Consider the following 15,843-nt stretch of genomic DNA (forward strand, 5'->3'; position numbering starts at 1 on the left):
CGCCGCCGCCGCCGCCGCCGCCGCCGCCGCCGCCGCCGCCGCCGCCGCCGCCGCCCTTTGTGTCCGCGCGTGGCCTCGGCCCCGGCGCTCACCGGCGATGGCGGCTCCGTGATGGCGGCGGGGCCGGCCCGGGGGCGACCGGGAGCCCCATGCGGGGGCCGCCGCCATGGGGCAGGTCCTGGGCTTCGCCCACTGCAGTACGGACCGGGAACCGGGAACGGGAACCGGGGAGCGGCACCGGGGAGCGGGAGGGGCCGGGGATGGGAGATCAGGGATGAGAGACCGGGAACCGGGAACGGGAGGGGCCGGGGATGGGGGAATCGGGGATGAGGGACCGGGAACCGTGACCGGGGAGCGACACCGGGAACCGGGAGGGGCCGGGGATGGGAGATCGGGGACTGGGGACCGGGTACGGGGAGCGGCCCCGGGAGGGGCCGGGGATGGAGGATCGGGAACCGGGAACGGAGCGCGGGGATGCGGGAGTGGCCGGGAACCGGGAGGGGCCGGGGATGGGGGACCGGGTACCGGGAACGGAGCGCGGGGAGGGGCTGCGGGATGCGGGAGTGGCCGAGAACCGATAACGGGCAACGGGAACCGGGGAGCGGCACCGGGAGGAGCCGGGGATGGGGGATCGGGGATCGGGAACCGGGCGCGGGGAACGGGGAGGGGCTGCGGGATGCGGGAGGTACCGGGGAACGGCGAACCGGGAGCGGCCGGGGATGGGGAACCGGGAGGAACCGGGCACGGAGGGATTGGGAGTGGCCGGGGATGGGAGCACCGGGAAGCGGGGATGGATCCGGTACCGGGAACCGGGACGAGGACTGGGGGATCGGGGCGGCACCGGGAGGCACCGGGAGCTGCGGGAACCGGGAGGAACCGGGACTGGGAGTGGCCGGGATGAGGGGACCGGTAGTTACCGGGACCGGGAGTTACCGGGACCGGGAGTTACCGGGAGGGATCGGGACCGCGGGAACCGGGACGGAGACACCGGGGACAAAGATATCCGGGGCCACGGTACCGGGAGGCGCCGGGGATGGCGGGAACCGGGACTTGGAGGCACCGGGGATGGAGGAACCGGGGATGGAGGAACCGGGGAGGTCCCGGGAGGGGCGGGGGGGGCGCGCCCGGGGGTCCCGGATCAAGTTTGGGGGTCCCGTGACCCCCCCTGTGCCCCCCCCTCCCCCAGAGGAGGCTCCGTCCACGGCCTCCACCACACCGGACTCCACCGAGGGTGAGCGGGAGCCCCAAAACACCCCAAATTTACCCCAAAATCCCCCCAATTTACCCCAAAATCCCCCCAATTTACCCCAAAATCCCCCCAATTTACCCCAAAAGCACCCCCAAAACCCCCAAACCCGCCCAATTTACCCCAAAGCCCCCCGGGCGCGGCTTTTGGGGAGGGGGGCGTGGGAGGGTCCCCAAACCCCTGAACCCCAAAACTCCTGAACCCCCCCCAGTGAACCCCAAACTCACCCCAAACCCCCCAAATTTACCCCAAATCTCCCAATGAACCCTAAACCCACCCAAATTAACGCCAAACCTGCCCCAAATCCCCCCAATTTACCCCAAATCCCCCCACAACCCAAACTGTACCTGAAAATGCCCCCCAAAATCCCCCAAACGCACCCTAAACCGCGCCAATTTACCCCAAACCCCCCCAAACCCACCCCAAAACCCCCCCAAGCCCCCTCAACTCCACCCCAAATCCACCCCTGATCCCCCTCCCAAAACCTCCCCCAATTTACCCCAAATGCCCCCAAATTTACCCCAAATGCCCCCAAATTTACCCCGATCCCCCGCCCCCCCCCATTAGGCGGCCCCGAGGACCCCCCCCCTTTCCCGGAGCTGCCGGAGGAGCCCCCCGAGGAGGAGGAGGAGGAGGAAGATGAGGATGAGGATGATGAGGATGGGCCCCCCCGGGACCGCCCCTCCCCCCACGAGCTCACCTTCTCCTACATCGCCTTCGGGGGGGGCGGGGGGAGGGGCGACCCCCACCCCCCCCCTCGGAGGGGTCGCGCCCCTCCCCCACGCCTGAGCCCCGGTGGGGGAGGGGCGTTCGGGGGCCGGACCCCTCCCCCTCCCAAAAGGCCCCCGGGGACCCCCCCCAAAAAAAGGAGCGGGGGGAGCCCGAACCCGCCCCTCCCCCACCCCCAAAATGGGGGCGGTCCGAGGAGGGGTCGGGGGGGGAGGGGCGAGGAGGAGGAGGAGGAGGAGGAGGAGGAGACCCCAGGGAGGAAGGGTGAGAATGGGGATGGGGGGATCCGGGGGGGTCGTGGGGTAATTTGAGTGGGTCCGGGGGGTGTTGGGGGGAATTGCGGGGATTTGGGGGAGATCTGGGGGAGATTTGGGGGTCCCTGGGGGGGTCCCCGGGGTAATTTCAGGTCCCTGAGGGGAAATCTGGGGGTCCCTGGGGGGGTCTGGGGTTGATTTGGGGGTCCCTGGCGTAATTGGGGCTCCTGGGGGGGAATTTGGGGGAAATCTGGGGGGGTCCCTGGAGGGAGATTTGGGGGTCTCAGGGTAGATTTGAGGGGGGGGTCTGTAAGGATTTGGGGGTCTTGGGGGGAGATTTTGGGGGTCTGGGGGAAATTTGGGGGGGCCTAGGGGGCATTTGGGGGTCCCTGGGGGTATTTGGGACCCCCTGGGGGTATTTGCGGATATTTGGGACCCCCAGACCCCCCCATTTTCCCCCTCCCAGCATCCCCCGCGCCGCTCCCCTCCCCCCCGCCAGGGGGCGCCCCCGCGGAGCCCCCCCGAGCCTCGGCCCCGGCCCCTCCTCCCGCCGACCAATCAGCGAGCGCGCCGGGCGCTGACGGACAGGGTGAGCGGCCAATGGGAGCGCGGGGGGGCTCCGGTTTCGGGGAGGGGTCGCGCCGCCCCCCGGCGCCATTGGAGGGTTAAAAATAGGGGGTGACCCCCCCCCCCAAAAATAACCCCGGACCCCCCAAAATAACCCCGGGAGGCACCGAGCGAGACATGGAGGGAACTGGTGCGGACTGGGGGGGACTGGGGGGGAACTTGGGGGGGCAACGGGGGGGGGAACTGGGAGGGACTGGGGGGGAGTGGGAGGGAATTGGGGGGAACTGGGAATCATTGGGAGAACACTGGGAGCAACTGGGAGGGGCTGGGAACCACTGGGGGGGGGTTCTGGGAGGGCACTGGGAGGGACTGGGAGCGACTGGGGGGGATTGGAAGAAACTGGGAGCACTGGGGTGGCACTGGGGGACACTGGGAAGGGAACTGGGGGAGCACTGGGAGCACTGGGAAGGGAACTGGGGTGGCACTGGGAGCACTGGGGTGGCACTGGGAGCACTGGGGTGGCACTGGGGGACACTGGGAGCACTGGGGTGGCACTGGGGTGGCACTGGGGGACACTGGGAGCACCGGGAACAGAACTGGGGGAGCACTGGGGTGGCACTGGGAGCACTGGGGGCTCCAGTAAGGAACTGGGGGAGCCTCTGAAGGGGCCCTGGGGTGGCACTGGTGGCGTCCCCATTGTCCCCAGTGTGGGAGCTGCTGTACTGGCGCGTCCCCCACCGCTCGGCGCTGGCCTTGCTGGTGTCACTGGTGTTGCTGGGCTCCCTGTCCCGCTTCAGCGCCGTCGCCGTGGTGGCACACGCGGCGCTGGCCGTGCTGGCTGTCACCGTCCCCCTGCGCCTGCGCCAGGTGGCCCTGAGGGCGCTGAGGCCGCCGACCACGGAGAGCCCGGCCAGGTGAGTGACACCTGAGTGTCCCCCCCGCCCCGTGTCACCCCCAGTGTCCCCTCAGGCGAGTGACACCCCCAGTGTCCCCTCCCTGCCACCCCCAGGGAGATCAGGGTGGCCCTGGTGGCTTTGTCCCATCCCTGTGCCTGTCCCTGTCCCCTGGCACTGTCCCTGCTCCTCTGTCCCTCTGTCCCTCTGTCCCTGTCCCATGACACCGTTCCTGTCATTGTCCCTGTCCCCATTGCTGTCCCCATGACGCTGTCCCTCTGTCCCTGTCTGTGTCCCCATCGCTGTCCCCCTGTCCTCACTGTCCCTGTCCTCTCTCTTGTCCCTGTCCCCATGGATGTCCCCATGTCCCCATCCCTGTCCCTGTCCCCTGTCCCTGTCATTCTGTCCCCATCACTGTCCTCATGTCTGTCCCCGTCCCCGTGGCTGTCCCCAGGGCTGTCCCCATCCCCGTGGCTGTCCCCCAGGGCTGTCCCCATGTCCCCAACGCTGTCCCCATGTCCCCAGGAGGACAGAGCCCCTCAGTGAGGAGCAGCAGCAGCGCTGGGCGCGGTGCCTGGCCCGGCACACGGTGGCGGCCGCCCGCACCCTCACCCGACTCTTCCTGGTGCACAGTGTCCCCGAGTCCCTCAAGGTGACAGCGGGGGACACCGGGGGGCAATGGGGGGAATGGGGGCTATGGGGACATTGGGGGCATTTGGGAACATGAGGGACATTGGGGGGAATGGGGGCACTGGGGACATTGGGGGCATTGGGGACATGAGGGACATTGGGGGCACGGGGAAAATTCGTGACTTGAGGGACACTGGGGACATTGGGGACATTGGGACATTGGGGGGCACTGGGGACATTGGGGGCACGGGGGAAAATTCGTGACTTGAGGGACACTGGGGACATGGGGACATTGGGGACATTGGGGGGCACAGGGGACATTTGGGGGGGTTTTGGGGACGTTGGGAACATTGGTGACATGAGGGCCATGGGGACATTTGGGACGCTGCGGACACAAGGGGGTGTAGGGGACACTGAGGGCACTGGGGACATGGAGGGACATTGGGGACACTGGGGACACTTGAGGGGGTATTGGGGACACATGGGTGGCACGGGGGACTCGGGACATTGGGAACATGAGGGACATGGGGGACATTTGGGGACATTGGGGACCCATGGGGGACACTGAGGGCATTGGGGACACAGGGGACACGGGGGGCTGAGGGTGGCACTGCCAGTGGTGGTGACGGTGACAGTGACAATGTCACCTGTGGTGGCTGCAGTTCGCCTTCCTGTTCTACCTGCTGACCTACGTGGGGGCCGCCTGCAACGGGGTGACACTGCTGGCAGCGGGTACGAGAGGGGACATCGGGGACATTGGGGGGATTGGGGACATTGGGGGGGATTGGGGACATTGGGGGGATTGGGGGCCATTGGGGAGATTGGGAACATTGGGGACACTGGGGGACATTGGGGGGATTGGGAACATTGGGGACATCAGGGGGATTGGGGACATTTGGGACGCTGGGGGACATTGGGGAGACATTGGGGACATTGGGGGGACATCGGGAACATTGGGGGGACATCGGGGCCATTGGGGACACGGGGACATTGGGGGGCATTAGGAACATTGAGGGGATGATGAGGGGACACTGGGGACGGTTGGGGGCAGTTGGTGACCCCAGGTGTCCCCACAATGTCCCCCTGCCCAGGTGTCATCAGCGCCTTCACCTTCCCCATGCTCTACCGGCGCCACCAGGTACGGCCACGCCCCAGGTGACACCCGAGGGGACACCCGAGGCTGGCACTGCCACCACAGCGGGGGCGGTGACACTTCTGTGTGTCCCCAAATGTCCCCCAATGTCCCCCTCAGGCCCAGATCGATCAACACCTGAGCCTGGCCCGGAGCCACCTGAGCCACCTGCGAGCCAGGTGAGTGTCCCCAGTGTCCCCCCAGTGTCCCCCATGTCTCCAATGTCCCCCCAATGTCCCCAATGTCCCCAAATGTCCCTGCAGGGTCCTGGCCAAGCTGCCAAGTGCCAAAGTGAAGCCGCAGTGACACCGCTGTCCCCACCCCGAGGTGACATCCAGGAGGGGGGCGTGGCCATGGGAGGAGGCCACGCCCCCTTCATGTCCTTTTTTTCCTCCTCCCCTCATCCGTGCGGGGGGAGGGGCGATAATTTAATAAAAACTCTTGTGACAAACGGGTGACAATGTGACAATGTCCCCCCAATGTCCCCAAATGTTCCCCAGTGTCCCAAGTTTTCCCATAATGTCCCAAATGTCCCCAATGTCCCCAGTGTCCCCAATTTTCCCAAAATTTCCCCAAATTTCCCCCCAATGTCCCTAAATGTCCCAAATTTCCCCCCAATGTCCCCATACACCCCCCAATGTCCCCAGATTCCCCCCCAATGTCCCCCAATGTCCCCAATGTCCCCCCAATGTCCCAAATTTTCCCCAAAATGTCCTAAATTTCCCAGTGTCCCCAAATGTCCCCAAATTCCGCCCCCCGCCCCGCGAAAAGCGCGCGAACGCGGCGCCTCAAGCCCCTCCCCGTCCCGCTTTGACCCCGCCCCCGCCCCGTCCCGATTGGTCGCCGGCCCGGCCAAGGCCCCGCCCCCGTTGCCATGGCCGCGGCCGTTGCCGCGCGACGTAAACACGGGACGCCGGACGTGGTGACGTCACCGGCGGGGAACGCCGTAACCGGGGAGACCCGCGCGGTGTTTACCGGGACGGGAGAGGGAACCGCGGGAAAATGGGGCGGGGAAAAACCCCGGGAACCGGACAGGGACCCCCGGGACCCCCGAGAGCCGAGAGGGACCCCCGGGACACCGGGAACCGGGCAGGAACCCCCGGGACCCCGGGCAGGGACCCCCGGGACACCGGGATGGGAGCGGGACCCAAGGAAACCGGGCTGGGACCCCCGGAACGCAACAGGGACCCCCGGGACCCCCGGAACGGGGCTGAGACCCCCGAAAGCTGACCGGGATCCCCGGGAACCGAGCGGAACCCCCAGGAACGTGACTGGGACTCCCGGGACACCGGGAACGGGGCTGAGACCACCGAGAACCGACCAGGACCCCCGGGAACTGGACAGGGACCCCCGAGAGCTGACCGGGACCCCCGGGACACCGGGAACGGGGCTGGGACCCCCGGAAACGGGGCTGGGACCCCTGAGAACCGACTCGGACTCCTGGGAACGGGATTGGGAGCCCCGGGATCCCGGGAACCGGGCAAAGACCCCAAGAACGGGACCGGGACCCCCGAGGACCGGAACCCCCGATAACGGGACAGGGACCCCCAGTAACGGGACTGGGTCCCCCGAGACCCCCGGGACACCGGTAACGGGACCCCCGGGCTATGCCGGGACCGGGAGCCACCGGAGCCGCCGCCCGGTGGCACCGGAGGGGGCGGGGCCGGCTCGGATGAATGAATGACCCCGAGGGCGTGGGAACCGCCCCCCCCGGGGGTGCCCACGGTGCCGCCGTGACTCAGCGCCGGTTCCCGCCGGTGACATCAGCGCCCGGTGCCCGGCCCGGGGCTGCGGAGGGACCGGGACCCACCGGGGCCCTCGGGAACCCCGAACCGGGACCCCCGAATCCCCAAACCGGGACCCCCGGGACCCTCAAGGACCCCCGGACCGGGACCCCCAAACCGGGACCCCGGAACCCCAAACCGGGATCCTCCGGGACCTCCGAACCGGGACCCCGCAGACCCCCGAACCGAGACCCCCAGACCCCCATCCCGGGACCTCCCCGGTACCGGGAACGGCTCCAGCCGGAGACGGTACCGGGGGGATCCCGAGGCGTTACCGGGAGAGATCCCGGGGGTCTCCCGGGGGATGTCCCGGGGGCTACCGGAGGTCCCGGGGGTTCCTCAAAGACACCGGGGGTTCCCGATGGCGGAACCGGGGAGATCCCGGAGGGAGCGGGGAGTCCCAGGAGTCTCATGGGGGAGTTCCCGGAGGTTACCGGAGCTCCCGGGGACACCGGGAGATCCCGGTCGGGGTCGCGGGGGTCCCGGGAGGTCACCGGGGGAAGCACCGGAGGGAGATACCGGGGATCCCCGGTAGGTGGGGGGGGTCCCGCGGGTCTCATGGGGAGTTCCCGGGGGTTACCGGAGGTCCCGGGGGCTCCTCGAGGACGCCGGAGGTCCCGGGAGGTCACCGGGAGATGCACCGGAGGAGGGGGGTACCGGGGATCTCCGGTGGGTCGGGGGTCCCGGGGGTCTCCCGGGGGAGTTCCCGGTGCCGCCAGCTCAGAGGGTTCGGGCCGTTTCTAGAACGGGCGGCCGTTCCCGTTTCTATTAATACGGGCGGGCGGCGGCGGCGGCGGCGGCGGCGGCGGCGGCGGCGGCGGCGGCGGAGGGAATCCCTGTGACGTCATTGCTAGGATACCAAACAAACACTCCAGACAAGCCCATATATGGCTAATTGCGTCACAGGAACTCCGGGGGGGCGGGGCCAGGGGATCCCCCCCGTTCCCGGCCCTCCCCGGAGCCTCTTAACGGCGGCGGCGCCTCCGGGAGCCTCAAACGGCGGCGGGCACCGAACGCGCGGAGCCCGCGGGGTCTCGGTGGGCCCGGGGGGGTCCCGGGGGTCCCCGATCGGCGGCGGAGGGGGGCGTGACGTCAGCGGAGGGGGGCGTGGCCCCGCCGTATAAAGCGGCGGGGCTGCCGTGAGCCGTTCATTCATAAAACCGGACACCGGGGCGAGCGGCGGGAGCGTCACCGGGGCCTGGCCGAGGGGATTTACCGGAGCTCGGCACGGATTTACCGGGGCTCGTAACGGAAAGGGAGATTTTTTTTGTACCGGGACAACTTTTGGGAAACCGCCGGGAGTTTTTCTGTAGCGGAGCCACCGGAGCCGGTCACGGATGGAGCGGAGCGTGTGAGGGGGGTTTTGGAACGGAGAGCCGGAGATCGGAACGGACGGCACCGGAGATTATAGGGAACAACCGGAGATCGGAACGGACGGTACCGGAGATTATAGAGGACAACCGGAGCTGGGCACGGACGGTACCGGAGCTTATAGCGGATAACCGGAGCTTGGCACGGACGGTAGCGGAGCTTTTAGGGCACGACCGGACACGGCGGCGCTCGGTACCGGCAAACCGGAGCTCGGCACGGACGGGACCGGAGCTTATAGCGAAAAGCAGAGCTTTTAGCGGACAACCGGAGCTTACAGCGGACGGTACCGGAGCTTTTAGCGCACAACCGGAGCACGGCACGGACACACCGGAGCTCACAACCGCTTAAGCGGGGCACACCGGACACCCACCGGAGCCTGACCGAACCGAGCCTCCCCCCGCCCCGTGATGCCGCCGGTGCTAACGGCGTGACCCCGCAGCTTTGTGGCGGCGGGGCGGCCCCCGCGGCCCCGGGGCCATGTTCCAGGGGTTCCCCGGGGATTACGACTCGGGCTCCCGGTGCAGCTCGTCGCCCTCGGCCGAGTCCCAGTACCTGTCGCCGCTCGACTCCTTCGGGAGCCCCGCGGCCGCCGCCGGGGCCGCTCAGGTGAGCGCCGGGAGGAACCGGGGGCGTGAGGACGATGATGGGGATGAGGAGGATGAGGCGGGGAAGGGGGGGAGGATGAAGAAGAGGAGCACCGGGGGGGCGGGGCCGTGCGTAAGCCGCGCGCAGTGACGTCGCGGGCGGCGGTGACGCGGCACGCACGCACGCAGAGCGCGCGGGTTATTTTTGGGGTGTCCCCTCCCCCCCTCTCCCCCCGCTGCGGCGCGAGGCGTTGCCAAGGGAGACGGGAGTGGACACGCCCCCTCGGCGTTGGCACGCCCACTTTGCTGCGAAACCACGCCCATATGAGCGCGTTGAACGGGGATTAGGCCACGCCCACTGGTGGAGATGGGCGCGTCCCCTCTGAGCCTTGGCCACGCCCCCTCTGAGCATTGGCCACGCCCCCTCGCGAATTGGGGGGGCTCGGGGGGAGCCCAAAGGGTGGCGGTGTCACCTGGGGGTGGCGATGTCACCTGGGGACCCTCGGAGTCCCCTCCAGGGCTCGGATTTTGGGGAGGGGGCGACCCCCACACTCCTCCCCCAGCCCGAGATGGGTTTGGGGGTCCCTGGGGGTGACAGGGACAGGGGGGACACTCGGACTGAGGTGACACGGACACGGGGATGTCACCCTTGGGTGACAGGGACATGAGAGCGTCACCTTTGGGTGACAGGGACCCTCAGATTGGGGTGACAGGGACACAATTGTGTCACCAGTGGGTGACAGGGACACCACGATGTCACATCCCGGAGCCGGGGGAGGACAGGGGTGTCCCCAGCGGTGTCACGGCTCTGACCGTGTCCCCCTGTGTCCTCTCATGTCCCCCCGTGTCCCCTCGTGTCCCCCCGTGTCCCCCGTGTTCCCCACCGCTCTAACTGTGTCCCCGTGTCCTCTCATGTCCCCCCGTGTCCCCTCGTGTCCCCTCGTGTCCCCCCGTGTCCCCAGCAGTGTCACCCCTCTAACCGTGTCCCCCCGTGTCCCCCGTGTCCCCCCGTGTTCCCCACCGCTCTAACCGTGTCCCCCCGTGTCCCCCGTGTCCCCCGTGTTCCCCACCCCTCTAACCGTGTCCCCCGTGTCCCCCGTGTCCCCCCGTGTCCTCCACCGCTCTAACCGTGTCCCCCCGTGTCCCCCGTGTCCTCCACCGCTCTAACCGTGTCCCCCCGTGTCCCCCGTGTCCCCCCGTGTTCCCCACCGCTCTAACCGTGTCCCCCGTGTCCCCCCCCAGGAGTGCAGCGCCCTGGGGGACATGCCCGGCTCCTTCGTGCCCACGGTGACGGCCATCACCACCAGCCAGGACCTGCAGTGGCTGGTGCAGCCCACGCTCATCTCCTCGGTGGCCCCGGGGGCTCCCATGGCCCAGCAGCCGCCGCAGCCGCCGCCGCCGCCCCCTCCTCCCCTGGACCCCTACGAGCTGCCCGGGCCCAGCTACGGCACCCCCGGCATGGGCGGCGGGAGCTTCGCGGGACCACCGGGACCGACCCCCGGCAGAGCCCCCCGGGCGAGGGCGCGGCGGGGCCGGGAGGAGACGGTGAGAGGGGACGGGGGGGACGGGGACGGACAGGGGGACAGGGGACAGAGGAGATGGTGAGAGGGGACAGAGGGACGGGGAACAGACAGGGGGACAGAGGGGGGACAGAGGGACAGGGGGACAGAGGGACAGAGGGACAGGGGACAGACAGGGGGACACAGGGGGACAGAGGAGATGGTGAGAGAGGACAGAGGGACGGGGAACAGACAGGGGGACAGAGGGGGGACAGAGGGACAGGAGGAGATGGTGAGAGGGGACAGAGGGACAGGGGACAGACAGAGGGACCGGGGGGACAGAGGAGATGGTGAGAGGGGACAGACAGGGGGACAGAGGGACAGGGGACAGACAGGGGGACACAGGGGGACAGAGGAGATGGTGAGAGAGGACAGAGGGACGGGGGCAGAGGGGTGGTGGCACTTCGGGGGTGTGGCAGGGGGAGTGTGGGGCTGTCAAAGTGGAAGCGGAAGGAGATTGAAGGACAGACAGGTGGTGGCACCTCAGGGACACCGCTCTTGGTGGCACCTTGGGGACAGCATGAGCAGCAGGAGCCTCAGGGACAGCTCAGGTGGTGGCACCTTGGGGACATCAGGAGAGGCAGGAGATTGGGGCCACCCCAAGCGGTGGCACCTTGGGGACATGGAGGGAATCTGGGGACAGCAGGAACCCGCTGAGGGACATTCCAGGTGGTGGCACCTTGGGGACACCACTCTCGCTGACCTCCCCCGCGCCCATGACCCCAGCGGGATTTTGGGGCCGGGGGCTCACAGAGGGTGACAGAGGCGACACTGGGTGACATCAGGGTGACACTGGGTGACACTGGGTGGCATCAGGGTGGCATCAGGGTGACGCTGCTGTCCCCTGTCCCCGCAGCTGACCCCCGAGGAGGAGGAGAAGCGCCGCGTGCGGCGGGAGCGGAACAAACTGGCGGCGGCCAAATGTCGCAACCGGCGCCGCGAGCTGACGGACCGGCTGCAGGCGGTGAGTGACGGCACTATCGCGACACTATCGCGACACTATCGGGACACTATCGCGACACTATCGCGACACTATCGCGACATTGTTGCGACATCAGTCACTGCCAGGGGGTGGCGTGTGAGTGACACTATCGCGACATTATTGGGACATTATCACGACATTATGGGGACACTATCGCGAGACTATCAGGACACTATCGTGACATTATCACAACATTATGGGGACACTATCGTGACAGCAATCACTGCCAGGGGGTGGCATTTGAGCGATGCTATCACAACATTATCGCCACACTATCGGGACATTATCGGGACATTATTGCGCCATCCTGCAACAGCAATCACTGCCAGGGGGTGGCATTTGAGTGACACTATCGGGACACTATCGCAACACTATCGCAACATTATCAGGACACTATCACGACATCAATCACCGCCAGGGGGTGGCGTTGTCCCCAAGGGCCTGCAGGATGCGGCTGCAGAGGGAGATGGGGACAGAGGTGTCACCAGTGATGGTGGCAGTGTCCTCGGAGTTGGGGACATTTGGGGACATCAGGAGGGGACATCAGCTGTCCTCGGTGATGGTGGCAATGTCCTCGGCGTTGATGTCCCCCAAGATTTGGGGACACCAGAGGGGACAGAGGGTGACAGTGGCATCCCTGAGAGCTGGGGACACCAGAGGGTACAGACGGACACCAAGAGATGTCCCCAGGCTTGGGGACATGACACGGACAGTGCCATCTGTGGGGACTGGTGGACACCCAGGGATGTCCCCTGAGCTGGGGACATCCGAGGGGACGGGACGAGGGCAGTGCCATCCGTGGGGACAAGGGGACAAAGGAGGGGACAGACGGACACTTAGGGACGTAGGAGGAGCCTGAGGGATGTCCCCAAGTTTGGGGACATCCGAGGGGACACTCAGGGATGGCCGGACAGAGACCCAGACAGACACAGGAGGGACACAACGACCCTGGGGACACTCAGGGACACTTGGGGACATCCCTGAGTGGGTGATGGCGCTGTCCCCAGGCTTGGGGACACGCAGAGACCTGGATGGACACGCAGTGACACGGGACGGCCACAGGAGGGCGACAACGACCGTGGGGACACCCAGGGAGGGACAGACAGAGACCCAGACGGACACGCAGTGACAAGGGAGGGCCACAGGAGGGCGACAAAGACCCTGGCGACACTCAGAGGGACGCGGGAAAGCCACAACGACCCCTGGGGACACTCGGGGACACTTGGGGACATCCCTGAGTGGGTGATGGCGATGTCCCCAGACTTAGGGACACCCAGAGACCCAGACAGACACGCAGGGACACAGGAACGCCACAACGACCCCGGGTGCCGCTCGGGTGCCACCTGTGGATGTCACCGGGTCCCTGATGTCGCTCTCTGGACATCCGAGGGGACACTCAGGGACACTTGAGGACACCCAGGGATGGACGGACAGAGACCCAGACAGACACGCAGGGACACGGGAGGGGACAGCGACACTTGGGGACACCCAGGGATGGACAGACAGAAACCCAGGGCCACGGGAGGGCCACAACAACCCCGGGTGCCACCTGGTGGCACACCTGGTGACACCGCCGTGCCCCTGACCTGGCTGTCCCCGCAGGAGACGGACCAGCTGGAGGAGGAGAAGGCCGAGCTGGAGTCGGAGATCGCCGAGCTGCGCAAGGAGAAGGAGCGCCTGGAGTTCGTGCTGGTGGCCCACGCTCCCGCCTGCAAGGTCCCCTTCGAGGACATCGGCGGCGCCACCACCGCCGCCGCCGCCGCCGCCGCCGCCATGGTGGCCCCTGTCCCCGTCACCGTCCCCGTCTCCTCCGAGGTGAGCAGCCCGGGCAAGGCTCCGCTGTCCCCGCTGTCGCCGCTGCCGTTGTTCCTCCTCCCGCAGGGTCCCTTCCCCGCCTGCTGGGGACCCCCTAACGCGACCCCCCCCGCGTTTGTGTCCCCCCACCCAGAGGGAGCCTCCTCCTCCTCGTGCGGAGCCTCGCACCAGCAGCGGAGCGGCGGCGGCGGCGGCAGCGGCGACCACCGGGGCTCCTCCTCCTCCTCCTCGGACTGCCTGAGCTCCCCCTCGCTCCTCGCGTTGTGAACGGGGCAGGTGGCACTTGGTCACCTCCGTGCGTCCCCTTGGTCACCTCCGTGTCCCCCCCCTCGGGGGGTTCCCTGTCCCCCTCGAGGTGACCCCTCCAGGTCACCTCCACCGGGGCTCCTCCTCCTCCTCCTCGGACTGCCTGAGCTCTCCCTCGCTCCTCGCGTTGTGAACGGGGCGAGGTGGCACTTGGTCACCTCCGTGTGTCCCCTTGGGCCTTGAGGGGGTCCCTGTCCCCCCTCCAGGTGACCTCTGTGTCCCCCCTCAAGGAGGTCCCTGCACCTCCAGGTGACCCCTCCAGGTGACCCCTCCAGGTCACCTCCCACTTTGTCACCTCCATGTCCCCCTCGAGAGGCTCCAGGGGCCACCTCCCCCCTCTCCAGGTGTCACTTTGTCACCTCCGTGTCCCCCCTCGAGGAGGTCCCTGCACCTCCAGGTGTTCCCTCCAGGTGACTCCTCCAGGTGACACCTCCAGGTCACCTGCGTGTCCCCCCTCAAGGAGGTCCCTGCACCTCCAGGTGCCACCTCCAGGTGTCAACTCCCACTTTGTCACCTCCTCCTCCTCGGACTGCCTGAGCTCTCCCTCGCTCCTCGCATTGTGAACGGGGGCAGGTGGCACTTGGTCACCTCCGTGTCCCCTTTGTCACCTCCGTGTCCCCCTGAGGAGCTTCAGGAGCCACCTCCACATTCTCCAGGTGTCCCTTTGGGATCCCCCCCCTGCTCGAAGGTGTCACTTTGTCACCTCCGTGTCCCTTTCAGGGGGTCCCTGGACCTCCAGGTGACCCGTCCAGGTGCCACCTTCAGGTGTCCCCATCCAAGTGACCCCTCCAGGTGTCCCCATCCAGGTGCCACCTCCAGGTGTGGCCCCGTGTCCCGCCTGTCCCCTCACCTGTCCCCTCCCCCCTCCCCTCGCTTGGCCTTGGCTCCGCCCCCTCCCCTCCCCCCCCCCGGTATATAAATCTATTTTTGTTGCGCGGGAGATGTTTAATTTTTTATTATTAATTATAACGAGAATAATTATTGTTCGTGCCGTGTTCGTGCCCACCCCGGGGGTCGCGCCCCCTCCCCCCTCGGGGGTCGCCCCCTCCCCCGGTCCGCGCTTGTCCCCCCCCCAAACGTGGCCAATAAAAGCTTCCAGCGGCTCCCGCGGCTCCCGAGGCGTTTTTTGGGGAATGGGGGAGATTTTGGGGTCTGGGGGGAGAGATTTGGGGAGGGGGTCGCTGAGGGGGGGGTGGGGACAGAGGGGACACGGGGATAGAAGGGACATGGAGCTCGTGGGGACACGATTGTGGGGACACGGAGACAGAGGGGATAATGGGGACAGAGGGGACACGGGGACACGATCGTGGGGACATGGGGACAGCGGGGACAGAGGGGACAGGGGGACAATGGGGACACGGAGCTCGTGGGGACACGATCGTGGGGACACGGGGACAGAGGGGACGTCGCCCCGTTGCCCCACCCACCTGCCAATCAATGAAAAATGGGGGTAATTGAGTCCACGCCCTCCTCAAACCACGCCCCCTGTTCGCCTGCAGTTCCTCCAGTGACCGCCAGGGGGAGCGCGGGGAGAGAAACTGAAGGGGGGGTGCTCCCAGTTTGGGGGGGGCATTTCCCAGTTTGGGGGGGGCATTTCCCAGTTTTGGGGGGGCATTTCTCAGTTTGGTGTCCATTCTCGTCCAGTTTGGGGGATCCTTTCCCAGTTTATGGGATTCTCTCCCAGTTTGTGGAATTCTCTCCCAGTTTGGGGACTCCTTTCCCAGTTTGGGGGGTGCATTTCCCAGTTTGGGGACTCCTTTCCCAGTTTTTGGGATTCTCTCCCAGTTTATGGGATTCTCTCCCAGTTTGGGGAGTCTTTTCCCAGTTTGGGAGATCTCTTCCCAGTTTATGGAGTTCTCTCCCAGTTTTTGGGATTCTCTCCCAGTTTATGGAGTTCTCTCCCAGTTTTTTGGGATTCTCTCCCAGTTTGTTTGTCCCCCAATTGTCCCCAGAGTGTCCCCACGCTGTCCCCCCCCTGTCCCCCCTGTCCG

At 67.1% G+C, this 15,843-nt stretch overlaps 2 protein-coding genes across 6 annotated transcripts; both read left to right on the forward strand.

Annotated features, from left to right (window-relative positions):
• Positions 1-22: 22 nt before the first annotated feature.
• Positions 23-5,902, forward strand: LOC118700862 (reticulon-3-like). Of its 2 annotated transcripts, XM_036405441.2 has the most exons (10): positions 25-197; positions 1,187-1,231; positions 1,814-2,239; positions 2,696-2,818; positions 3,503-3,710; positions 4,215-4,341; positions 4,982-5,051; positions 5,411-5,457; positions 5,572-5,630; positions 5,715-5,902. In XM_036405441.2, exons 1-10 carry the CDS (start codon positions 167-169, stop codon positions 5,755-5,757), a joined length of 1,179 nt encoding a protein of 392 aa, XP_036261334.1. In that variant the 5' UTR covers positions 25-166; the 3' UTR covers positions 5,758-5,902. The 2 variants fall into 2 exon arrangements, with proteins under 2 accessions (XP_054374148.1, XP_036261334.1); XM_054518173.1 differs by lacking the exon at positions 4,982-5,051 and having other exon boundaries at positions 23-197.
• Positions 5,903-8,781: 2,879 nt separating this feature from the next.
• On the forward strand, positions 8,782-14,955 carry FOSB (FosB proto-oncogene, AP-1 transcription factor subunit). 4 transcript variants are annotated; one of them, XR_004982356.2, is made up of 5 exons: positions 8,782-9,212; positions 10,433-10,735; positions 11,606-11,713; positions 13,334-14,233; positions 14,316-14,955. XR_004982356.2 is itself a non-coding variant. In XM_054518174.1 (5 exons), the coding sequence occupies exons 1-4, from the start codon at positions 9,084-9,086 to the stop codon at positions 13,811-13,813; spliced, it is 1,020 nt and encodes a 339-aa protein (XP_054374149.1). In that variant the 5' UTR covers positions 8,782-9,083; the 3' UTR covers positions 13,814-13,859; positions 14,011-14,955. The 4 variants fall into 4 exon arrangements, 3 of the variants coding, with proteins under 3 accessions (XP_054374149.1, XP_036261344.1, XP_036261343.1); XM_054518174.1 differs by having other exon boundaries at positions 13,334-13,859; positions 14,011-14,955; XM_036405451.2 differs by having other exon boundaries at positions 13,334-13,546; positions 13,680-14,955.
• Positions 14,956-15,843: the final 888 nt, after the last annotated feature.

Source organism: Molothrus ater, chromosome 39 (assembly GCF_012460135.2).
Source record: "Molothrus ater isolate BHLD 08-10-18 breed brown headed cowbird chromosome 39, BPBGC_Mater_1.1, whole genome shotgun sequence".
NCBI classification, from domain to species: Eukaryota; Metazoa; Chordata; class Aves; order Passeriformes; family Icteridae; genus Molothrus; species Molothrus ater.